The sequence below is a fragment of the Abramis brama genome (genome assembly GCF_963993115.1).
Source record: "Abramis brama genome assembly, chromosome: 16".
NCBI classification, from domain to species: Eukaryota; Metazoa; Chordata; class Actinopteri; order Cypriniformes; family Leuciscidae; genus Abramis; species Abramis brama.
In genome coordinates this window covers 37,550,650-37,577,322 of record NC_139978.1, presented here as the reverse complement: position 1 = coordinate 37,577,322, position 26,673 = coordinate 37,550,650, and the positions used below count along the sequence as shown (strand labels likewise).

General features: G+C 47.8%; 2 protein-coding genes across 7 annotated transcripts in view; both read right to left on the bottom strand.

Moving 5' to 3' along the window:
• Positions 1–13,535, bottom strand: part of trim36 (tripartite motif containing 36) — a 36,198-nt gene extending 22,663 nt beyond the window's left edge. Inside the window, exons 1-5 of one of the 6 annotated variants that reach the window (XM_084138725.1) lie at positions 11,522–13,535; positions 10,348–10,588; positions 9,790–9,825; positions 3,575–3,918; positions 932–1,078 (exon numbers count right to left, since the gene is read on the bottom strand). In XM_084138725.1, coding sequence (XP_083994851.1) covers positions 932–1,078; positions 3,575–3,918; positions 9,790–9,825; positions 10,348–10,588; positions 11,522–11,581 — 828 coding nt within the window. In that variant the 5' untranslated portion in view covers positions 11,582–13,535. Of the gene's footprint in view, positions 1–931; positions 1,079–3,574; positions 3,919–9,789; positions 9,826–10,347; positions 10,589–10,983; positions 11,146–11,521 lie in introns of those variants that run through there. The other 5 variants (XM_084138726.1, XM_084138728.1, XM_084138729.1 and 2 more) reach the window with 5 other exon arrangements.
• A 1,096-nt stretch (positions 13,536–14,631) lies between these two features.
• Positions 14,632–26,673, bottom strand: part of pggt1b (protein geranylgeranyltransferase type I, beta subunit) — a 20,591-nt gene continuing 8,549 nt past the window's right edge. The window contains exons 5-9 of the mRNA XM_084138731.1: positions 26,108–26,240; positions 19,856–19,901; positions 18,404–18,588; positions 17,281–17,389; positions 14,632–15,343 (exon numbers count right to left, since the gene is read on the bottom strand). Coding sequence (XP_083994857.1) covers positions 15,189–15,343; positions 17,281–17,389; positions 18,404–18,588; positions 19,856–19,901; positions 26,108–26,240 — 628 coding nt within the window. The 3' untranslated portion in view covers positions 14,632–15,188. The remainder of the gene's footprint in view (positions 15,344–17,280; positions 17,390–18,403; positions 18,589–19,855; positions 19,902–26,107; positions 26,241–26,673) is intronic.

The window sequence follows — 26,673 nt, the reverse complement described above, 5'->3', positions numbered from 1 at the left end:
CTGAGGTCTCACAGCCAATCACAGCAGTGGGCGTTTACACTGAAGACTCACAGCCAATCACAGCAGTGGGCGTTTACACTGAGGTCTCACAGCCAATCACAGCAGTGGCCGTTTACACTGAAGACTCACAGCCAATCACAGCAGTGGGCGTTTACACTGAGGTCTCACAGCCAAATCACAGCAGTGGGCGTTTACACTGAAGACTCACAGCCAATCACAGCAGTGGGCGTTTACACTGAAGACTCACAGCCAATCACAGCAGTGGGCGTTTACACTGAGGTCTCACAGCCAATCACAGCAGTGGGCGTTTACACTGAAGACTCACAGCCAATCACAGCAGTGGGCGTTTACACTGAGGTCTCACAGCCAATCACAGCAGTGGGCGTTTACACTGAGGTCTCACAGCCAATCACAGCAGTGGGCGTTTACACTGAGGTCTCACAGCCAATCACAGCAGTGGGCGTTAACACTGAGGTCTCACAGCCAATCACAGCAGTGGGCGTTTACACTGAGGTCTCACAGCCAATCACAGCAGTGGGCGTTTACACTGAGGTCTTAAATCAGACCTGCTCATTTATTCAATTCACAATGTATTTGTTCAAGTGAGAGGATTAAAATCAGGGTGGAAAATTAGCATTTATTTCTAAATTATGACAGACTTTAAATTACAAGTAAGAATAAGATACTTTATTCTCATTGTGCAAATAAATTTAGAGTGGCAGCTCTGGAAACATTTACCCATAAAGTAGAAACATATTAAATTACATAAAAGCCCCTGAAGGCCATTTTAAAGTAAAAAAAATCCTACTAACATTATAAGTGCACCCGAAAAAAAAAAAAAAAAAAAAAAAAAAAAAAATGCAGTTCTTCTGAAGTTCTTCTGAGCAAGGACAGACAGACGTTGGTTTGATAGATATTTAGCGGGACGTACCTTGAGGATCTTGTAGGCGCTGCTCATGGAAGTGACTCTGTGGTTAGCGTGAGATCCTCCGAGTTTGCAGAGATGACACACGGGACGCCGGCACACCTCACAGTACATGTTCACCTTCTCCATCTCGTGCTCGGGACACATCAGCACCTGCGATGTGAGGGAGCGATGGATGAGATCATGACTGACAGTACCATCAGCCACTGCACAGAAAACCTCCGCTAGTTACGTCTAATTTCAGCACTGAATAACACATATGGACAAGATGCATCAAACAGTGTTGGAAACAGAGTGAGCTGGTGCGGGACAGGGGCGGGACAGGGGCAGATCAGGGGCGGGACAGGGGCGGGACAGGGGCGGATCAGGAGCGGGACAGGTGCGGGACAGGTGCGGGACAGGGGCGGATCAGGAGCGGGACAGGGGCGGATCAGGGGCGGGACAGGGGCGGATCAGGAGCGGGACAGGGGCGGACAGGGGCGGATCAGGAGCGGGACAGGTGCGGGACAGGGGCAGATCAGGAGCGGGACAGGGGCGGATCAGGGGCGGGACAGGGGCGGATCAGGAGCGGGACAGGGGCGGATCAGGAGCGGGACAGGGGCGGATCAGGAGCGGGACAGGGGTGGACAGGGGCGGATCAGGTGCGGGACAGGGGCGGATCAGGAGCTGGACAGGTGCGGGACGGGCGGATCAGGAGCGGGACAGGGGCGGATCAGGAGCGGGACAGGTGCGGGACAGGGGTGGATCAGGAGCGGGACAGGGGTGGATCAGGAGCGGGACAGGTGCGGGACAGGGGCGGATCAGGAGCGGGACAGGGGTGGACAGGGGCGGATCAGGAGCGGGACAGGTGCGGACAGGGGCGGATCAGGAGCGGGACAGGGGCGGGACAGGGGCGGATCAGGAGCGGGACAGGTGCGGGACAGGGGTGGATCAGGAGCGGGACAGGAGCGGGACAGGGGCGGATCAGGAGCAGGACAGGGGTGGATCAGGAGCGGGACAGGAGCGGGACAGGGGCGGATCAGGAGCGGGACAGGGGTGGATCAGGAGCGGGACAGGGTGGGACAGGGGCGGATCAGGAGCGGGACAGGGGCGGATCAGGAGCGGGACGGGGCGGATCAGGAGCGGGACAGGGGCGGATCAGGAGCGGGACGGGGCGGATCAGGAGCGGGACAGGGGTGGATCAGGAGCGGGACGGGGCGGATCAGGAGCGGGACAGGGGCGGATCAGGAGCGGGACAGGGTGGGACAGGGGCGGATCAGGAGCGGGACAGGGTGGGACAGGGGCGGATCAGGAGCGGGACAGGGGTGGATCAGGAGCGGGACGGGGCGGATCAGGAGCGGGACAGGGTGGGACAGGAGCGGATCAGGAGCGGGACAGGGGTGGATCAGGAGCGGGACAGGGGTGGATCAGGAGCGGGACAGGGGTGGATCAGGAGCGGGACAGGGGTGGATCAGGAGCGGGACAGGGGTGGATCAGGAGCGGATCTGGAGCGGGACAGGGTGGGATAGGGGCGGATCAGGAGCGGGACAGGGGCGGATCAGGAGTGGGACAGGGGTGGATCAGGAGCGGGACAGGAGCGGGACAGGGGCGGATCAGGAGCGGGACAGGGGCAGATCAGGGGCAGATCAGGGGCGGGACAGGGGCAGATCAGGGGCGGGACAGGGGCGTGATCCAAGCTGCCCAAAACATGAGAATATTTTAAGCTTCAAGCTAATGCATTAGTGAAATGTTTAACATGGCTTGCCTGTCAGGCGCTTTCACATATGCGTGTGCCGTTTAATGTGTGATACGTTTCCTCAGCGCAAAACTTTCATTATACGGTTATATCTGCAAGTGGTACAAATTCACGCGAGTGTTTCCATTTTGCATGAAGGCTTGTCCTGACAGCGTTAAACTCAGACTTCACTGAACGAGCGCATGCGCCTCAAACAGAAGACGACAATTAATATTCATCGCAAAAATATGAATTGAGCTGAAATATCTGTTTGTCTGACGTTAAATATAGGTTTAAACGTCAACATTAAAGTATTCGTAATTCAAGTATTTATGAGAGTGGGAACTGTAAACTCGCAGTGGCGTAGGTTTGATTTTGAAATTGGTGGGGACGGGGACATCAATATAAATATATTTTAGGTTTTGATCGAAATTATTGCTAAGGATATATCAGTGTCACTGGATATTGGTAGGGACACGTCCCTACTAAATTCTACGCCCCTGCTGTAAAGGGATAACTGCATGTGATTGAATATAAATGTAAGACGTTTCTAACATGTTACTGTGTCCAGAGTGAATGTGTGTGTTCCTGCAGAACATTCCTCTTATCTGTTAACACCGAGTTTGAGTTTTTATTTTTCTTTATTATCTTCATTATTATCTTCATTTTTAATGTAATGATTTAAACTGTCCTTTTGCTTTATAGCTCAGATATAGATAAATTCACTATGTTTTTATAGCATTCAGCAGGCAAAGTAGTTTGAAGGACAGCTTTGGCCAGAACGTGGAATAGTGCGTTTTGAAAAAAAGAAAAGAAAATTGGGCTTTTTAAAAATCTGATTAGTCAATTAATCTAAGAAATAATCGCCCAACAATTCGATTATCAAAATAATCGTGAGTTGCAGGCGTAGATGCCAGAGAGAGGAGTGTGGGTACCTTGGGCCTGAAGTTGGTGGTGGGGCCCACGTACTCGTGCTGGGCTTTGGGCGTCCCCCAGGGGTGGTGCAGCTTGAAGCACTCGTTGCAGTAGCTGGCCCTGCAGTCCATGCAGCTCTTGGTGGCCTCGTGGGCCGGCGGCTTACACGCACCGCACATGATGGCCACGGCCGCGCGGGCCGCCTGACGGTAGCGCTCCACGATACTCTCCAGCGTGAAGTTCCTGAAGAGCATGCTGATCCCGCGCTCCCCGAGGTCGATGTCATGCTGACACCCGGGACACGGGAATGTGGTGATGCGGGGAGTGACGGAGGAGCGCCTCCAACCGGGAGAAGAGATGGAGCCTGAGCGACACGAGAACCCAGTCAGAGGAGCGGGGGAGAAGTGGACGGCACACACTCACAAATACACGCGCACTCTCTCACACACTCACTCACACACACACTCACTCACACACTCACTCACACACTCACTCACACACTCACTCACACACTCACTCACACACTCACTCACACACTCACTCACACACTCACTCACACACACACTCACTCACACACTCACTCACACACTCACTCACACACTCACTCACACACTCACTCACACACTCACTCACACACTCACTCACACACTCACACACTCACACACTCACACACTCACACACTCACACACTCACTCGCAAAATAAAGCACTATCAATAAGGTCAGACACAGATGGAGAGACTCAGAGACAGTGGAAACAGCACAACAGCAGACAGTGATCTGGACAGGAGAAACTTCAAACACACCTCAAAAATGGAAATGAATCACTTTGGGGGAAAAAACGTAATGACAGACTGATTACAAGGTATTTCACAGTGATGAATGAGATCGAGGTCACTGTTTTTAAAGCTGCAGTGTGTCATTTCTGTCAAACAAAACTGAAGAGGTGATTTAAATATCGTTTTCTAACAGGTTTCCCCAAACACTCCATCTGTCATTGGTCAGTCAAACAGGAAGTCCCGCCCCTAACCCACGTGATTGGCCGAGATAGAAGTTGACCTGACCCAGCTTAAACAAACAGAACAATGTCATGAAAGAGTCACAGTGTTTCGGTCGTCAGGAGCCAATTAGTGATGCATCGTAATTAAAAATCTTGGGCGGAACCAAAACCAGAAATTCTGGACACTCTGGTATGAAAGCTGAAACTGAACAATTATTTTAAATCTTTTTTTTTTGTGCGATTACTTCTTTTTTTTTGTTCTTGTTTCAGGTGGTGTTTCTAACGTAACATCTAGACTCAAACAACAACTTTAAAATTACTTTAAAAATATTTGTAATATTACTTGTATAAAATATTGCTTACAACGCTAAGAATACAGAAGAATAAATAACATCTTGAGATGTTGTGCTAAACAGACTCCAACACAGATCAGACTGAACATTAACCCAGACTGAACATTAACCCAGCGCAGATCAGACTGAACATTAACCCAGCGCAGATCAGACTGAACATTAACCCAGCGCAGATCAGACTGAACATTAACCCAGACTGAACATTAACCCAACGCAGATCAGACTGAACATTAACCCAGCGCAGATCAGACTGAACATTAACCTTAACGCAGATCAGACTGAACATTAACCCAACGCAGATCAGACTGAACATTAACCCAGCGCAGATCAGACTGAACATTAACCCTAACGCAGATCAGACTGAACATTAACCCAGACTGAACATTAACCCAACGCAGATCAGACTGAACATTAACCCAGCGCAGATCAGACTGAACATTAACCTTAACGCAGATCAGACTGAACATTAACCCAACGCAGATCAGACTGAACATTAACCCAACGCAGATCAGACTGAACATTAACCCAACGCAGATCAGACTGAACATTAACCCAACGCAGATCAGACTGAACATTAACCCAACGCAGATCAGACTGAACATTAACCTTAACGCAGATCAGACTGAACATTAACCCAACGCAGATCAGACTGAACATTAACCCAGCGCAGATCAGACTGAACATTAACCTTAACGCAGATCAGACTGAACATTAACCCAGCGCAGATCAGACTGAACATTAACCTTAACGCAGATCAGACTGAACATTAACCCAACGCAGATCAGACTGAACATTAACCTTAACGCAGATCAGACTGAACATTAACCCAGCGCAGATCAGACTGAACATTAACCCAGCGCAGATCAGACTGAACATTAACCTTAACGCAGATCAGACTGAACATTAACCCAACGCGGATCAGACTGAACATTAACCCAACGCAGATCAGACTGAACATTAACCCAGCTCAGATCAGACTGAACATTAACCTTAACGCAGATCAGACTGAACATTAACCCAACGCAGATCAGACTGAACATTAACCTTAACGCAGATCAGACTGAACATTAACCTTAACGCAGATCAGACTGAACATTAACCCAACGCAGATCAGACTGAACATTAACCTTAACGCAGATCAGACTGATTATTAACCTTAACGCAGATCAGACTGAACATTTACCCAACGCAGATCAGACTGAACATTAACCCTAACGCAGATCAGACTGAACATTAACCTTAACGCAGATCAGACTGAACATTAACCCAACGCGGATCAGACTGAACATTAACCCTAACGCGGATCAGACTGAACATTAACCCAGCTCAGATCAGACTGAACATTAACCTTAACGCAGATCAGACTGAACATTAACCCAACGCAGATCAGACTGAACATTAACCTTAACGCAGATCAGACTGAACATTAACCTTAACGCAGATCAGACTGAACATTAACCCAACGCAGATCAGACTGAACATTAACCCAACGCAGATCAGACTGAACATTAACCTTAACGCAGATCAGACTGAACATTAACCTTAACGCAGATCAGACTGAACATTAACCCAACGCAGATCAGACTGAACATTAACCTTAACGCAGATCAGACTGAACATTAACCCAACGCAGATCAGACTGAACATTAACCTTAACGCAGATCAGACTGAACATTAACCTTAACGCAGATCAGACTGATTATTAACCTTAACGCAGATCAGACTGAACATTTACCCAACGCAGATCAGACTGAACATTAACCCAGCGCGGATCAGACTGAACATTAACCCAGACTGAACATTAACCCAACGCGGATCAGACTGAACATTAACCCAACGCGGATCAGACTGAACATTAACCCTAACGCGGATCAGACTGAACATTAACCCTAACGCGGATCAGACTGAACATTAACCTTAACGCAGATCAGACTGAACATTAACCTTAACGCAGATCAGACTGAACATTAACCCAGCGCAGATCAGACTGAACATTAACCTTAACGCAGATCAGACTGATTATTAACCTTAACGCAGATCAGACTGAACATTTACCCAACGCAGATCAGACTGAACATTAACCCTAACGCGGATCAGACTGAACATTAACCTTAACGCAGATCAGACTGATTATTAACCTTAACGCAGATCAGACTGAACATTAACCCAACGCAGATCAGACTGAACATTAACCTTAACGCAGATCAGACTGAACATTAACCTTAACGCAGATCAGACTGAACATTAACCCAGCGCAGATCAGACTGAACATTAACCTTAACGCAGATCAGACTGATTATTAACCCTAACGCGGATCAGACTGAACATTAACCCTAACGCGGATCAGACTGAACATTAACCCAGCGCAGATCAGACTGAACATTAACCCAGCGCAGATCAGACTGAACATTAACCCTAACGCGGATCAGACTGAACATTAACCCAACGCGGATCAGACTGAACATTAACCCTAACGCGGATCAGACTGAACATTAACCCAGCGCAGATCAGACTGAACATTAACCTTAACGCAGATCAGACTGAACATTAACCTTAACGCAGATCAGACTGAACATTAACCCAACGCAGATCAGACTGAACATTAACCTTAACGCAGATCAGACTGATTATTAACCTTAATGCAGATCAGACTGAACATTTACCCAACGCAGATCAGACTGAACATTAACCCAGCGCGGATCAGACTGAACATTAACCCAGACTGAACATTAACCCAACGCAGATCAGACTGAACATTAACCCAACGCGGATCAGACTGAACATTAACCCAACGCGGATCAGACTGAACATTAACCCAACGCGGATCAGACTGAACATTAACCCTAACGCGGATCAGACTGAACATTAACCTTAACGCAGATCAGACTGAACATTAACCTTAACGCAGATCAGACTGAACATTAACCCAGCGCAGATCAGACTGAACATTAACCTTAACGCAGATCAGACTGATTATTAACCTTAACGCAGATCAGACTGAACATTAACCCTAACGCGGATCAGACTGAACATTAACCTTAACGCAGATCAGACTGATTATTAACCTTAACGCAGATCAGACTGAACATTAACCCAACGCAGATCAGACTGAACATTAACCTTAACGCAGATCAGACTGAACATTAACCTTAACGCAGATCAGACTGAACATTAACCCAGCGCAGATCAGACTGAACATTAACCTTAACGCAGATCAGACTGAACATTTACCCAGCGCGGATCAGACTGAACATTAACCCAGACTGAACATTAACCCAACGCAGATCAGACTGAACATTAACCCAACGCGGATCAGACTGAACATTAACCCAACGCGGATCAGACTGAACATTAACCCAACGCGGATCAGACTGAACATTAACCCAACGCGGATCAGACTGAACATTAACCCTAACGCGGATCAGACTGAACATTAACCCAAACGCGGATCAGACTGAACATTAACCCTAACGCGGATCAGACTGAACATTAACCCAACGCGGATCAGACTGAACATTAACCCAACCGCAGATCAGACTGAACATTAACCCAACGCGGATCAGACTGAACATTAACCCAACCGCAGATCAGACTGAACATTAACCCAACCGCAGATCAGACTGAACATTAACCTTAACGCAGATCAGACTGAACATTAACCCAACCGCAGATCAGACTGAACATTAACCTTAACGCAGATCAGACTGAACATTAACCTTAACGCAGATCAGACTGAACATTAACCTTAACGCAGATCAGACTGAACATTAACCCAACGCAGATCAGACTGAACATTAACCCAACGCAGATCAGACTGAACATTAACCCAGCGCAGATCAGACTGAACATTAACCCAACGCAGATCAGACTGAACATTAACCCTAACGCGGATCAGACTGAACATTAACCCTAACGCAGATCAGATCATCACACACTGCAGCTTTAAAGTCTGACGAAGCCTCTCTCTCCTGTTTGTCCAGGTCAGTGTCGTGGGATTTTGCCACTTCACAAGCAGGAAAATCATTTTAGGGTGAAAGAAATCACTTCTCCAGCAAGCATTTGAAACAGAACATCTGAAGTGATATGCAAACAAACACTAAATAAGGAGATCACACTGTACGATGCAGCAGAGACACACGTGCAGCACAGATGATGAAGCCACGCATGCGGACGATGATGATGATGAGCGAGAACGAGGCCAACATCTGAACGAGCGCCGGGTTCAGAACAGGGATGGAGTGTGTATGATGAAGTAAAGCGTGTACTTATGCCGTGAGTGTGCTGTGCCGCTCGGCATGCTGGGAACTGATGGGGAAAAACAAACGCTCAGACCAGAAACAGGCCCGTCAGCACAAGGTCATTCTGGTCCCTACAGAACCACATCAGCCTGTCAGTGAGAACATGGCTGATGATGGCGAGACCAGTGTGTTAATCGTTAGTGGTGAGGGAAGCGTTTGACACGGAAGGGTAGAGCGGGTTCTGAAACGCATTTAGATTTAGATTAATAACTACGTCTCCTCAAGACCGCTCACCGGTCACAGGACGTTTATTACCTGACGAGAAGTTATTTAATAATTCAACCTAGTTCTAGTTCACTGCGGTTTATTTGGTTGCTGTTGTCTAGAAGAAAAATGGCCCAATATTCTCTCTCTGCGTGAGACAAACGGTGGAAGCAGAAGCTGTGGATTCCTGAGTCGCTCCAGGGCAACGTCTGCTGTTCTTTAAACACACGGTTCTCTTCGGTTCTCACGGTCACTGAGAGATTAGTGCGTCTGTCATACGCTCACGGGTGTGTGTTACGCAGCTGCCGCTTCTCTGATCGAGAAGAGAAATGAGCACACAGTTCTAGAGACACACTACAGCTAATGAGATTACGTGACCCACATCTACCTCTCCCTCCAAACGCCCTCCTCAGTGAGGCTGCAGCGACAGAGAGAAGACGACAACACTGACAGTGATTAAACGGCAACAGAAGTGGAGTGAAACCTGATTCACAACCAAAGACTGTACAAACATGAAAACAGCATCACATTTCTTGGGGGAAAAACTGCAATGAAAGCCAACAGTATAAAAGAAGTGATGAAGAAAGACACTAAAACTAATCATTCCTGCAGTAAAACTGACCCAAAACATAAATGAGTTCATGTAGTTTAATCTGCTTTGGATCTCACAGCCAGATTCTAAGAGGATAACAACAAATAAACAATTTTGGTCTAAAAAAAACATATCAGCTTTAATATTCTAATGACAAGTTCTTATAAGATACATGAATCTTCTATTTAGATTAAAATAAATTAAACCACATTACTTCCATCCATTTCAAATGCAAAGTAGACTTTTAATCAAACGGCTTGTGTTTTGGATGGAAGGAGCCTCAAACCAACTAATGCGAGTGATTTATCTGAGGTTTCTGAGAGTTGATCCGGAGTCGAGTCGGATTACCTGATCGCACCAGCCGGTCCAGTCTCTCCGTGCTCGGGGACGGGACTCTGGAGCGAGGGCTGCCCGGGTTCGAGCCCTCGGACCCCGCGTCGGTGCTGAAGGAGTCCTCGTGGTTCGGCAGGAGCACGTCTTTAACACACCGGTGACACACACTGTGCTGACAGGGCAAGATGAGCGGCTGAGTGAACAACTCCTTACAGATCGGACAGATCAGCTCCCTCTCGATGCTCTTCATCGGCACCTGTCGACACACACACACACACACACACACACACACACACAGTGATATTACCGTGAAAACATTCGGAGTTCCGACGAGAAGAGAGTTTCCCTGTAGTTAGAGGAGCGCGAGATGATTCAGAGTCAGATGATTGATTGATTCGGATGATTCTGCGGCTCACGCGCGCTTGGGGAAGTAACGAACTTCCACTGTTCACTTTCGCATTTCTATTCCAAGCCTAGAGTACGACTGTCTAGTAGTTGTGAAAAAAAACTGTGACGAGGATGAAGGTCTACAAGGCCTTTATTTTCCTCATTTACAAAATACATTCAAAACAATCGGTTCAACTTTCTCTCAGCAAACAATAGCAGCTTCATTGTCGAGGATGAAGAAGTGAGGCGGACTCACGGACTCACCAGGATCGAGCTTCGCCGGGACATCGCGAGCAGAAGAAAGACAAACTCCGCGTTCCTGTTTCAACTTCGCAAATGAGAGATTCGCACAATTAGAGGATGAATCGAACAACGTGACGCGCGTTAATGCGCGAGCGGCGCGACACCGTGGACAACAAGCCGAAATGTGGGCGGAGTCACTGCCCGTCACTATAGCAACCTTGCAGCGAAACCATTTAGTATTTAAATAAGGGGCGGGGTCCGCAACAGAACGGCACATCATTTATACATTATACAAATCATCATTCATATCCAAGTCGACAACAAATTCTTCGAGCTCTTAAGTGCACAATATTATAAATGATATATTTTTTCTTTTTTTATAATATAAATGATCTAAAACAAAGAAGTGACGTCATTTGCACGGGATATTGATGCGGATGAATGAGCACATATTATTTCTCCATGACAGAGAAAGACAAGCATCAAGCATCAGCATAATACAATGATTAATCGCATTATTGCAGGCTCGAGTGTTTTATCTGCGGTTTTATCATCTCACCTCGCCTCTCTCGATGCGCTCCACTATACTCGCGAACTCGGACATCTCCGAGTCCGACATCCTGATGACCGATGACCCAGCCCGAGATGATGATATGATTACGAGTTCTCTCTATATCCTCCTCATGTGTTCTCCTCTATATCCTCACCACAGCAGAGCCTGTCGCGAACCACAGACACCTCACTCACTCCACCGAGGATGACGAGCACTCGAGACTCCGCCCACTCGGCCGGTCTGTGGGCGTGGCCTCGCTGGACTGACAGCTCTTTGTGTAGATCTGCCATCTAATAAAACTTTGATCATGTCACAGATAATCAGACACCAGATCAACAGCTCTGACTCTAGGAACAGTCGTAGGACAGAATCAGTGTTTATTACAATACTTACTGTATTACAGTCTAAGGCCATGGGCTGTGACACGTGTGTATTCACATGATTTACCTCATTGAACATGTCATATATGCTTTCATTTCATATGTGGCTCATTTATTGTTTTGACTATAACAGATTTAGTGTCTTGTGTGGCAGATCTGTGTAGATCTCAGTACAACCAACAGTTTGAAACGGAGTAAAACAGAAATTGCACAACTCTTTCATATTTTGCTTTCATATAGTATTTGTTCTTCAGATGTTTATTAAGCCCTCAGTCACATGACATTCAGTAATTCATTTTTTTGGACTTTACATCCAACCTTTGACCCATAATTCTACACAATCATCCTCTTTATACACAGGTGTGTTTATACTTATAACACAAAGTCTTGATGCCGGATGAAAGTGATGAAGCAACGCTGGAATACTGAACTCTCTTATTCCACCAGATCCAGGCGTTGAACATATAAGATGAAAGGAAGAGTTTTATTCAGGGATATTCTTCTGGACGACGCGTTACAGGGCCGACATTTACAGTCAGAGAATATCTCTGAGACTAATGCATAAAGAAATAATGTGAATATTAAACATTAAGACTTCTGTGCAAGTCTTCAGTCTTACATTTTATAATTCAAGTCAAAGGGAAACAGTAGACAAACAATAAGGAAGTGTGTGTGAGAGAGAGAGAGGGAGGGAGTGTGTGTGAGAGAGGGTGAGAGAGTGTGTGTGAGAGAAAGAAAGAGTATGTGTATCTGTGAGTGTGTGAGAGAGAGAGAGAGTGTGTGTGTGTGTGAGAGAGAGAGAGAGAGTGTGTGTGTGTGTGTGTGTGAGAGAGAGAGAGTGTGTGTGTGTGAGAGAGAGAGAGAGTGTGTGTGAGAGAGAGAGTGTATGTGTATCTGTGAGTGTGTGTGAGAGAGTTAGTGTGTGAGATAGAGAGAGAGTGTGTGTGTGTGAGAGAGAGAGAGAGTGTGTGTGTGTGTGTGTGAGAGAGAGAGTGTGTGTGTGTGTGAGAGAGAGAGAGAGTGTGTGTGAGAGAGAGAGTGTATGTGTATCTGTGAGTGTGTGTGAGAGAGTTAGTGTGTGAGATAGAGTGTGTGTTAGAGAGTGTGTGAGATAGTGTGTATGTGTATCTGTGAGTGTGTGTGTATTTGTGAGTGTGAGTGTGAGTGTGTGTGTGGTCAGTCAATCTAACACACACACACACAGATGTATCTGTCATGTTTTCTGATTAAGGACATTTAATTGCACTCTTATTTTCAAAGTCCATATGATTCTCAGTTAATGGTTTAACAAGGGAATTTTTGCTTACGTAAACATGCAACCCTTAATGAATATATTATTCCTCAAAGTACATCATTAAGAGCAGATTTTAAACTAAGATCTAGAATGTGATTTACATTTCTTCACTTAGCAGAAGCTTTTATCCAGAGCGACTTACAAATGAGAACATTAGAAGCAGTGAAACTAACAGCAGGACAACAGTGCTGTGACCCTTCAGTTTAATCTAACGCAGTACATGCTATTTTTTATTATAAAGATAATAGATATAGAATAGAAGATAAAGTGTAAAATCTTTCAAAAGTAAGGAAAACATTGGGTTTTTGTTCTGATGAATAAAGGCTGTGAGTTGATGCTGAGAGAAGAAAGCCTGAAGGAATCTCAGACGGTTTTATTTAAATCAAATCAAATCAAATCAAGTATATTTGTATAGCGCTTTTCACAATACAGATTGTATCAAAGCAGCTTCACAGTATTAAATTAAAATAAAATAATACAACAAGGTTTGTTTATAGTGGAATTTATTGATTGATAGAATAAAATTAAATATCCCCAAAATATCCCCAACTGAGCAAGCCAAAGGCAACAGTGGCAAGGAACCGAAAAAACTCCATCAGGTGACCTAATGGAGAAAAAAAAAACCTTGGGAGAACCCAGGCTCAGTCGGGGGCCAGTTCTCCTCTGGCATTTATGAACTAGAGGCCGGATTGTAGTTTGAACTGTAAGATTAAAAATATTATATGAATGCCTGGCTGAAAAGATGCGTCTTTAATCTAGTTTTAAACTGGGAGAGTGAGTCCGAGCAACGAACAGTATCAGGAAGACTATTCCAGAGTTTCGGAGCTAAATGTGAAAATGCTCTCCCTCCTTTGGTGGATCTGGATATCCTAGGTATGACCAAAAGCCTCGAATTTATTGATCTTAAAGAGCGCGATGGATTATAGGGCGATAGAAGATCCGCTAAATACCCAGGAGCTAAGCCGTTTAGGGCTTTATAAGTCAGTAGCAATACCTTATAATTAATACGGAACTTTATAGGTAACCAATGCAGTGATGATAAAATCGGTGTTATATGATCATATTTTCTTGATCTAGTAAGAACTCTAGCGGCGGCATTTTGGACTAACTGTAGCTTGTTTATTGAGGATGCAGGACAACCAGCTAATAAAGCATTACAGTAATCTAGTTTCGAGGTCATGAATGCATGAACTAACTTCTCTGCATCAGAAACTGATAGCATATTACGTAGCTTAGCAATGTTTCTAAGGTGGAAAAAGGCTGTTTTTAAACACGTGCGTCTCACCAGAACTGTCAGAACCGTCTCGTCAGAACCGTCTCGTGAGAACCATCTCACCAGAACTGTCAGAACCGTCTCGTCAGAACCATCTCACCAGACCCGTCTCACCAGAACTGTCAGAACCGTCTCGTCAGAACCGTCAGAAACGCTTATTTCTCAGACATAAAAGCTGTTTGTTTATTGACACTCGCAAGTCCGTAACTTTACATCATCATAAAATATGAGCAGTTTTACTTCTACACTTGATATTACAGCATAGAAAAAATAATTTCATTTTTTGATCCTTGAAACACATTCAAGTGTCAAAATGCCATATGTATAACACACACACACACACACACACACACACACACAGTAGAGATATCTGAGGCACATTCATGAGAGGACACTGAAGGAACATGATTTCACATGAAGAGTAACAGAAACAATAGGCTGACGTTGCTTGTGAACATATGAAGTGTAAAACAGAGATATAGAGTGTGTGTTACTCCAGAACACACACACACACCAGACGAGCTCGTCTTCGGTGTTCGCAGGAGCTCGTCTTCATAAGGCAGAAACAGCACAAATAATGATAAACAGCTTGAAGAGGAGGAGGATCTGGCCGGCGCAGGGATCTTGTGGCCTACGACTACAGAGCGAGTTTTACCTTTAATAATTGATTACGCTGATCTGCTGATTTATTCATCAGTCACGTGGGGATATTGCTGAGGTCAGAGGTCACGAGCGGGTCTGGTTCTGCCTCCAGGACCCGTGCAGCTGCTGTAGAGTCTCGAACGCCCGCACGCTGATGTTCAGAGCCGGATGGACCTTACGCAGGTCCGCTTCCCCGAGCAGAGACAGGCCACAGATGCCGAAGTACGTGTGCAGGGGGTCTGGGACACAGGACACAGGAGACAGGAGAATCAGGAGGAGCGGTCACTCTAGCAGACGCTACTGCGCCTTTAAGAGCTCATGAATAATTCACGCCGACCCCGTGATGTCATCAGTCTCTCTGTCTGGCACTGCAGAGCGTACGCAGCAGAGAAACAAGCAGACATCTGCAGAACACTGCCTTTAAACAGCTCTGTGTAGTTCTATGTGTTCATGTGTGTGTGTTCAGTGTGTGTTCATGCGCGTGTGTTCATGCGCGTGTGTTCATGCGCGTGTGTTCATGCGCGTGTGTTCAGTCAGTGTGTTCATGCGTGTGTTCATGCGTGTGTTCAGTCAGTGTGTTCAGTCAGTGTGTTCATGCATGTGTGTTCAGTCAGTGTGTTCATGTTCATGCGTGTGTGTTCAATGTGTGTTCATGTGTGTGTGTTCATGCGTGTGTGTTCAGTGTGTTCATGCGTGTGTGTTCAGTGTGTTCATGCGTGTGTTCAGTCAGTGTGTTCATGCGTGTGTTCATGCGTGTGTGTTCATGCGTGTGTTCATGCGTGTGTTCAGTCAGTGTGTTCATGCGTGTGTGTTCAGTCAGTGTGTTCATGCGTGTTCATGCGTGTGTTCATGCGTGTTCATGCGTGTGTTCATGCGTGTGTGTTCATGCGTGTGTGTTCATGCGTGTGTGTTCATGCGTGTGTGTTCATGCGTGTGTGTTCATGCGTGTGTGTTCATGCGTGTGTGTTCATGCGTGTGTGTTCATGCGCGTGTGTTCATGCGCGTGTGTTCAGTCAGTGTGTTCATGCGTGTGTTCATGCGTGTGTTCAGTCAGTGTGTTCAGTCAGTGTGTTCATGCATGTGTGTTCAGTCAGTGTGTTCATGTTCATGCGTGTGTGTTCAATGTGTGTTCATGTGTGTGTGTTCATGCGTGTGTGTTCAGTGTGTTCATGCGTGTGTGTTCAGTGTGTTCATGCGTGTGTTCATGCGTGTGTTCATGCGTGTGTGTTCATGCGTGTGTTCATGCGTGTGTTCATGCGTGTGTGTTCAGTCAGTGTGTTCATGTGCGTGTTCATGCGCGTGTGTTCATGCGTGTGTGTTCAGTCTGCGTGTTCATGCGTGTGTTCATGCGTGTGTTCATGCGTGTTCATGCGTGTGTTCATGCGTGTGTGTTCATGCGTGTGTGTTCATGCGTGTGTGTTCATGCGTGTGTGTTCATGCGTGTGTGTTCAGTCAGTGTGTTCATGTGCGTGTTCATGCGTGTGTTCATGCGTGTTCATGCGTGTGTTCATGCGTGTGTGTTCATGCGTGTGTTCATGCGTGTGTGTTCATGCGTGTGTGTTCATGCGTGTGTGTTCATGCGTGTGTGTTCAGTCAGTGTGTTCATGTGCGTGTTCATGCGCGTGTTCAGTCAGTGTGTTCATGCACGTGTGTTCATGCGTGTGTTCAGTCAGTGTGTTCATGTTCATGCGTGTGTGTTCAATGTGTGTTCATGTGTGTGTGTGTTCATGCGTGTGTGTTCAGTGTGTTCATGCGTGTGTGTTCATGCGTGTGTGTTCAGTCAGTGTGTTCATGCGTGTGTGTTCAGTGTGTTCATGCGTGTGTGTTCAGTCAGTGTGTTCATGCGTGTGTGTTCAGTCAGTGTGTTCATGCGTGTGTGTTCAGTCAGTGTGTTCATGCGTGTGTGTGTGTGTGTGTGTGTGTGTTCGTGCGTATATGTGTGTGTTCATGCGTGTGTGTTCATGTGTGTGTGTTCAGCACGGTGTTCTTCTGCAGTTTGACGACAATAAAGCACATTTTACAGGTCAGTGATTATTGGAGCAACAATGAAGCTCATCTCCAGTAACTGGAGTCTCATCGGTCACATGTTCACAGCTCCTGTATCGAGTTACACTGGTTTCGACTGACAGCGGCACACAAAAGCTCCTCGCGGCAGTGAGCGCGACTGCAACCTCACCTGGGTGACTGTCGGGCCATTTAGCGAAGCCGCCCACCAGACGGTCCTGCGTCGACAGAATGTAGTTCCGGTTCTTCTCGAAGTTGGTGAGCTGGAAAATGTCTAAAAGCTGCGGGACGCAAGAGGAGCATGTTAGACTGAGAGCACACACACCAACACACACTGAGACAGGCCGCACTAATGCTAGTGTGCTACGAGGGGTTAGCTAAGCAGTTGCTAGGGTGTTTCAAAGTTCACTGAACTTACGAAGAGCAGCTCATTCTCCTCAACACATGATCTGAGGAACCGCTCAAACACACACTCGCACTAAACCCGACAGACGCTGAAACGCCTCCATTGTATCTCGAGTTTCCTCCGGGAACGAACACATCACAATATTCCTCATAATAAATCATACGCAGAATAAAGGGGCGGGGCCTGGTTGAGTGAGTTAGTAGTGTGTTATGGAAAGGGGCGGGACATTTCCCAAACACCCTCGAAGTGCTCGACCAATCACAACACACTGCTCCAGCCGACCAATCAGAGCACAGTGTGCTTTACAGAAGGAGGGGCTTCGAAGAGACAGGAAGTAAACAGAGCGTTACTGACAGACTGGGAAGAGAGGAGCCGCAACAATGGAGAATATCAGGAAAATAATCAACATTCAAGCAGGAAAACCTGTTCTAGTGGAGAAACATCAAGACTGTGAGAAAGGCATATTAGGTCTTCTTTAAAAACATACCAAAATGTACAAAATCTTAAATCTACTCGTTTGGTAGTTCTTCTAATTCAGAGAGTCACACCGTGAGGTATCGATCTTCTATTGGTCACATGTCTTCGCAAAACTTAAACTTTGGAACACAGTGAAAGTCGCTTGTGTTTCCATCTCAATGAAGCGTCTCTTCAGTGCTAGCGGACGGATCACGTCACTAACAACGCTAGCGATGCTCGACTCGCTGAACGCCAGTAACAGCAGATTCAGGAGAGTTACTCTAGTTCAGTGAATGATATTACATACAATCACTGCAGGTTATTTAACATGTATAACAACCACATGATAAGTTTAAAACTAAAGCAGTCGTTGTGATTGGATGAGCCTCATCGCCGCGGTAACAAGGCATGCGTGACGGACTGACGCACGCACCTCCAGCGTCGCTCCCACCCAGAAGGAGTAGCACGTGTCCACGGGTTTGTTGGGCCGGCCGTGGAAGCCGCTCTGCTGTCGGAGGATACACCAGCGCCGGATCCGGTTCAGCTCGCGCTCGCTGAACACCTCCTGCAGCTTTCCCATCATGCAAAGGGACGCCACGGCACAGAAGGTGGACCCACCTGAGGAGAGACACGGATTCAGTCAGTTCTTATCAGAGACGGTGTGGTGAAGTGATGAGTCGCGGCTTAGGACCCCAGTAATATGCCTGATCTAAAGCTGTTCTCGAGATTCTTAATGTAATCAATCAAATTTTAATTCATGTAATAATCTTTTATTTTTATCCTGATTATTTAAATAGTTTAAGTGAAAGAAATTGCAATTTTAGGTATGTTTTGCGACATTGTTAATTGTTATTACGCAATAAGGTATAATATATATATATTTTTAATTACAAGCATGTCATAAAAAACTGAATTATGCTTGTATCATGTTTGTTATCGAAGTTTTTTTAATCGAAATATATCATAAATGGTGAAAAAAACCTTATCTCTAATCATTTTGGATAGCTGTATGCTTTGCTACTATCTAAGCAAACTAAAAAACATTAAGAACGAGAAATGTTCAATTTCACAATCTATAGCTTCAGTTATATACAAGTATATGAAACATAAGTTAAAAGACATTAATGGTCGTTTTAACGTAGTTCAAACGACTTTTATAATAAAGTTATATCTGATTTGTAACCAGGCACTAAAGCGATAACACATAAAACGTGCTTTGAACCAGTCGGATTGCTTGGGTCCTAAGCCGGGACTCAGCACTTCACTACACCGGCACTGAATCACTGAATCAACTCCGACTCACTCACTGAACTGATGCCCGGCTCCAAATGTTCTGTCAACTAAAAGTTTATGCAACTTACATTCAGTATATATATTTTAAATGCCATATGAGCATAAAGGCTATATTCATGGCAAAAAAAATTATATTTGATAGAAATTCTAAAATGCTCTAAAAAAACACCTTAAAAAACATCTATTACTGGGAAACGTCTGAATAAAAGCAGGACGGTCCAGTAAAGCGTGTTTAACAGTCTGATCCTTCAGTCAATATTAGACCTGATCAAACAGTCTGATCTCATGTATATCCGGACTGACTTAACAACATTAGTTATGAACACATTCATCCCACTTCATTTGCCTTGTGAAAGTCATTTTCAGTACTAACAATGCAGTTTTTACAAATTTAACCAAACTGCAAACACTGGACATAAACACACTTTCCACATCTGCAAGAATCACATCAGTAAAATATTTCAAACTCAGAAAACTCTTTAGACACGCTCGAATGAAAGCACTTCCTGCACTGAGTTCCTGGGAAGGTGTTCACAGAACGATCAGGCGTTTATCAGCAGTGTTCAGTGTGTGTAAAACAGTGTAAACGCACCATGTGACTCCAGTCCGGCTCCTTGACCAATCCCACTGTCATACGACTGCAGGAGGAAGAACACGAACAGTGGGTCAGTGAAACTAGTTCATCAAGAGATCAACATCAGTTCAGCCAAATATGATTATTTACTCCATCTACAAACCTGCATGACCTTCTTTCTTCTGTAAAAACACAAAAGAAGATTTTTTTCTGTCCATACAGTGAGTCAATGTTCACATTCTTCAAAATATCTTCTTTAATGTCTCGCAGAAAGAAAACAATGAGTGAATGATGATTTCTGTGTGTACTGAAACATGTCACATGTTTATGACGACCTGCACTCACTGCCTGTCCTGAACTAGCCGGAGTCAAGAAGCGGATTTACTCCGTTTATAGCAGGTTGACATTGGATTACATCATGCTCCCCTCGGCTCTACCTTTGACCCCGACTGACCCTGTCCACTGAAGATCAGGGAGTGAAGGCAAGTGTGTTTTTGCTCCAGGATAGCGGTGAGGATTGAGTAACGGGAGGAGGGGATTGTGGGACTCACTGTGCTGAGGATGGAGTGACAGGAGGAGGGGATTGTGGGACTCACTGTGCTGAGGATGGAGTGACAGGATTGAGGAGGGGATTGTGGGACTCATTGTGCCGAGGATTGAGTTACGGGAGTAGGAGAGGATTGTGGGAGTCACTGTGCCGAGGATTGAGTGACAGGATTGAGGAGGGGATTGTCGGACTCACTGTGCCGAGGATTGAGTTACGGGAGGAGGAGGGGATTGTGGGACTCACTGGGCAGAGGATTGAGTGACAGGATTGAGGAGGGGATTGTCGGACTCACTGTGCCGAGGATTGAGTTACGGGAGTAGGAGAGGATTGTGGGAGTCACTGTGCCCGAGGATTGAGTTACGGGAGGAGGGGATTGTGGGACTCACTGGGCAGAGGATGGAGTTACGGGAGTAGGAGGGGATTGTGGGACTCATTGTGCAGAGGATGGAGTTACGGGAGTAGGAGAGGATTGTGGGAGTCACTGGGCTGAGGATGGAGTGACAGGAGGAGGGGATTGTGGGACTCACTGTGCAGAGGATGGAGTTACGGGAGTAGGAGGGGATTGTGGGACTCATTGTGCAGAGGATGGAGTTACGGGAGTAGGAGAGGATTGTGGGAGTCACTGTGCCGAGGATGGAGTTACGGGAGGAGGGGATTGTGGGACTCACTGCGCTGAGGATGGAGTTACAGGATTGAGGAGGGGATTGTCGGACTCACTGTGCCGAGGATGGAGTGACAGGAGGAGGGGATTGTGGGACTCACTGTGCTGAGGATGGAGTGACAGGATTGAGGAGGGGATTGTGGGACTCATTGTGCCGAGGATTGAGTTACGGGAGTAGGAGAGGATTGTGGGAGTCACTGTGCCGAGGATTGAGTGACAGGATTGAGGAGGGGATTGTCGGACTCACTGTGCCGAGGATTGAGTTACGGGAGGAGGAGGGGATTGTGGGACTCACTGGGCAGAGGATTGAGTGACAGGATTGAGGAGGGGATTGTCGGACTCACTGTGCCGAGGATTGAGTTACGGGAGTAGGAGAGGATTGTGGGAGTCACTGTGCCCGAGGATTGAGTTACGGGAGGAGGGGATTGTGGGACTCACTGGGCAGAGGATGGAGTTACGGGAGTAGGAGGGGATTGTGGGACTCATTGTGCAGAGGATGGAGTTACGGGAGTAGGAGAGGATTGTGGGAGTCACTGGGCTGAGGATGGAGTGACAGGAGGAGGGGATTGTGGGACTCACTGTGCAGAGGATGGAGTTACGGGAGTAGGAGGGGATTGTGGGACTCATTGTGCAGAGGATGGAGTTACGGGAGTAGGAGAGGATTGTGGGAGTCACTGTGCCGAGGATGGAGTTACGGGAGGAGGGGATTGTGGGACTCACTGCGCTGAGGATGGAGTTACAGGATTGAGGAGGGGATTGTCGGACTCACTGTGCCGAGGATTGAGTTACGGGAGTAGGAGAGGATTGTGGGAGTCACTGTGCCGAGGATTGAGTGACAGGATTGAGGAGGGGATTGTGGGACTCACTGTGCCGAGGATTGAGTTACGGGAGTAGGAGAGGATTGTGGGAGTCACTGTGCCGAGAACCGAGTTATGGGAGGAGGGGATTGTGGGACTCCCTGTGCAGAGGATTGAGTTACGGGAGTAGGAGGGGATTGTGGGACTCATTGTGCAGAGGATGGAGTTACGGGAGTAGGAGAGGATTGTGGGAGTTACTGTGCCGAGGACTGAGTTACGGGAGGAGGGGATTGTGGGACTCACTGTGCAGAGGATGGAGTTACGGGAGTAGGAGGGGATTGTGGGACTCATTGTGCAGAGGATGGAGTTACGGGAGTAGGAGAGGATTGTGGGAGTCACTGTGCCGAGGACTGAGTTACGGGAGGAGGGGATTGTGGGACTCACTGTGCAGAGGATGGAGTTACGGGAGGAGGAGGGGATTGTGGGACTCACTGTGCCGAGGATGGAGTTACGGGAGTAGGAGAGGATTGTGGGAGTCACTGTGCCGAGGACTGAGTTACGGGAGGAGGGGATTGTGGGACTCACTGTGCAGAGGATGGAGTTACGGGGGTTGGAGAGGATTGTGGGAGTCACTGTGCCGAGGACTGAGTTACGGGAGGAGGGGATTGTGGGACTCACTGTGCAGAGGATGGAGTTACGGGAGGAGGAGGGGATTGTGGGACTCATTGTGCCGAGAACTGAGTGACAGGAGTAGGATGGGATTGTGGGATTCACTGTGCAGAGGATGGAGTTACAGGAGGAGGAGGGGATTGTGGGACTCACTGTGCCAAGGATTGAGTTACGGGAGGAGGAGAGGATTGTGGGAGTCACTGTGCCGAGGATTGAGTGACAGGATTGAGGAGGGGATTGTGGGACTCACTGTGCCGAGGATGGAGTGACAGGAGGAGGGGATTGTGGGACTCACTGTGCCGAGGATGGAGTGACAGGAGAAGGGGACTGTGGCAGTCAGTGTGCCGAGGATTGAGTTACGGGAGGAGGAGGGGATTGTGGAACTCACTGTGCCGAGGATTGAGTTACGGGAGTAGGAGAGGATTGTGGGAGTCACTGTGCCGAGGATTGAGTGACAGGATTGAGGAGGGGGATTGTGGGACTCACTGTGCAGAGAATGGAGTTACGGGAGGAGGAGGGGACTGTGGGACTCACTGTGCCGAGGATTGAGTTACGGGAGTAGGAGAGGATTGTGGGAGTCACTGTGCCGAGGATTGAGTGACAGGATTGAGGAGGGGATTGTGGGACTCACTGTGCCAAGGATGGAGTGACAGGAGGAGGGGATTGTGGGACTCACTGTGCCGAGGATTGAGTTACGGGAGGAGGAGGGGATTGTGGGACTCACTGTGCCGAGAATGGAGTGACAGGAGGAGGGGATTGTGGGACTCACTGTGCAGAGGATGGAGTTACGGGAGGAGGAGAGGATTGTGGGACTCACTGTGCCGAGGATTGAGTTACGGGAGGAGGAGGGGATTGTGGGACTCACTGTGCCGAGGATGGAGTGACAGGAGGAGGGGATTGTGGGACTCACTGTGCAGAGGATTGAGTTACGGGAGGAGGAGGGGATTGTGGCAGTCACTGTGCCGAGGATTGAGTGACAGGATTGAGGAGGGGATTGTGGGATTCACTGTGCAGAGGATGGAGTTACGGGAGGAGGAGGGGATTGTGGGACTCACTGTGCCGAGGATGGAGTGACAGGATTGAGGAGGGGATTGTGGGATTCACTGTGCAGAGGATGGAGTTACGTGAGGAGGGGATTGTGGCAGTCACTGTGCCGAGGATTGAGTGACAGGATTGAGGAGGGGATTGTGGGATTCACTGTGCAGAGGATGGAGTTACGGGAGGAGGAGGGGATTGTGGGAGTCACTGTGCCGAGGATTGAGTGACAGGATTGAGGAGGGGATTGTGGGATTCACTGTGCAGAGGATGGAGTTACGGGAGGAGGAGGGGATTGTGGGACTCACTGTGCCGAGGATGGAGTGACAGGAGGAGGGGATTGTGGGAGTCACTGTGCCGAGAATTGAGTGACAGGATTGAGGAGGGGATTGTGGAACTCACTGTGCCGAGGATTGAGTTACGGGAGTAGGAGAGGATTGTGGGACTCACTGTGCCGAGGATTGAGTGACAGGATTGAGGAGGGGATTGTGGGATTCACTGTGCAGAGGATGGAGTGACAGGATTGAGGAGGGGATTGTGGGATTCACTGTGCAGAGGATGGAGTTACGGGAGGAAGAGGGGATTGTGGAACTCACTGTGCCGAGGATTGAGTGACAGGATTGAGGAGGGGATTGTGGGACTCACTGTGCCGAGTATGGAGTGACAGGAGGAGGGGATTGTGGGACTCACTGTGCCGAGGATTGAGTTACGGGAGGAGGAGGGAATTGTGGGATTCACTGTGCAGAGGATGGAGTTACGGGAGGAGGAGGGGATTGTGGGACTCACTGTGCAGAAGATGGAGTGACAGGATTGAGGAGGGGATTGTGGGATTCACTGTGCAGAGGATGGAGTGACAGGATTGAGGAGGGGATTGTGGGATTCACTGTGCAGAGGATGGAGTTATGGGAAGAGGAGGGGATTGTGGGACTCAATGTTCCGAGGATGGAGTTACGGGAGGAGGAGGGGATTGTGGAACTCACTGTGCCGAGGATGGAGTTACAGGAGGAGGAGGGGATTGTGGAACTCACTGTGCCGAGGATTGAGTTACGGGAGGAGGAGGGGAGTGTTGAACTCACTGTGCCGAGGATTGAGTGACAGGAGGAGGAGGGGATTGTGGAACTCACTGTGCCGAGGATTGAGTTTACGGGAGGAGGAGGGGATTGTGGAACTCACTGTGCCGAGGATTGAGTTACGGGAGGAGGAGGGGAGTGTTGAACTCACTGTGCCGAGGATTGAGTGACAGGAGGAGGAGGGGATTGTGGAACTCACTGTGCCGAGGATGGAGTTACGGGAGGAGGAGGGGAGTGTTGAACTCACTGTGCCGAGGATTGAGTGACAGGAGGAGGAGGGGATTGTGGAACTCACTGTGCCGAGGATTGAGTTACAGGAGGAGGAAGGGAGTGTTGAACTCACTGTGCCGAGGATTGAGTGACAGGAGGAGGAGGGGATTGTGGGACTCACTGTGCCGAGGATTGAGTTACAGGAGGAGGAGGGGATTGTGGAACTCACTGTGCCGAGGATTGAGTGACAGGAGGAGGAGGGGATTGTGGGACTCACTGTGCCGAGGATTGAGTGACAGGAGGAGGAGGGGATTGTGGAACTCACTGTGCCGAGGATTGAGTTTACGGGAGGAGAAGGGGATTGTGGAACTCACTGTGCCGAGGATTGAGTTACGGGAGGAGGAGGGGAGTGTTGAACTCACTGTGCCGAGGATTGAGTGACAGGAGGAGGAGGGGATTGTGGGACTCACTGTGCCGAGGATTGAGTTACAGGAGGAGGAGGGGATTGTGGGACTCACTAGGGCTGAACGATTAATCGCACTTTCCATGTAATCGCACTTAAATCGTGATGGCTTATCGCGATTTTAAAATCGCAAAGGCTGCGATTATTTTTTATGCGCAGTTTGTCAGTGATGTACGGCTCTGTAAACGCTGCTCTATCTGAAAACACTGTGAGTTTGAGTCACTTATAACGTGCATTTGAAAAAACAACACGCGTAAAACATCTTTCCAAAACATGAGAAGCATTTATGAATCTCGTCCAACAACAGACGACATTTAATAACATGCATTTACTCCAAACTCACATCATAACGACAGCTGAGCTCCTCCTTCTGTGAGATGATGTGCCTTCTTACACAGAATAAGGCAGTCGTGTATTTATAAGTCATGTTTAATCAAAGCGTTTCAATCTTCTGTTTATTCAGCTACAGCGATAGGGATTTCCTGGAATGATGCGCATTATTGTACTTCTGTGGCGGGGCATATTTATCGTGTTTGCATGAGAGCGCCCTCTGGCGTTCAAATGGGGCAGTATTTACTACCAATCAGCCGCACTCCACTGACAAGCTGCGCATGAAATAATCACAAATCGCGTGCGGTTTTGTTGCGATTAATCGTTCAGCCCTAGGACTCACTGTGCCAAGGATGGAGTTACGGGAGGAGGAGGGGATTGTGGGAATCACTGTGCAGAGGATGGAGTTACGGGAGGAGGAGGGGATTGTGGGAATCACTGTGCAGAGGATGGAGTTACAGGATTGAGGAGGGGATTGTGGGACTCACTGTGCTCCTCCGGATGTAGTCGATGGCTCTCTGGCAGTCCATCCCAGTCCAATCATCCAACATGTAGCAAATACAGGCGGCACAGTACACGAACCTCATGTCGTTCTCACTGCCTTCTGGGACGGCGTAGAAGCTGCAGGCAGAAACACACACACATTCAGACCCTGATAACACACATGTGTAAGGAGAAGGAGGAGGAAGATCAAGTGCGTGTAAGGAGAAGAGGAGGAAGGTCAGGTGTGTGTAGGGAGAGTGAGGAAGGTCAGATGTGTGTAAGGTCGTGACCTGATGTCCTACAGCTGCAGAGCTTAGGTCGTCCCCTAGGTGTGTGTGAGGGTCAGGTGTGTGTGAGGTGGTGACCAGCGGTCCTCCAGCTGCAGAGCTCTCAGGCCCTCCACACAGGCCTCTCTCCTGACGCGGCTCAGGTCGTCCCCCAGGTGTGTGTAAGGGTCAGGTGTGTGTGTAAGGGTGAGGTGTGTGTGAGGTGGTGACCAGCGGTCCTCCAGCTGCAGAGCTCTCAGGCCCTCCACACACACCTCTCTCCTGACGCTCAGGTCGTCCCCTAG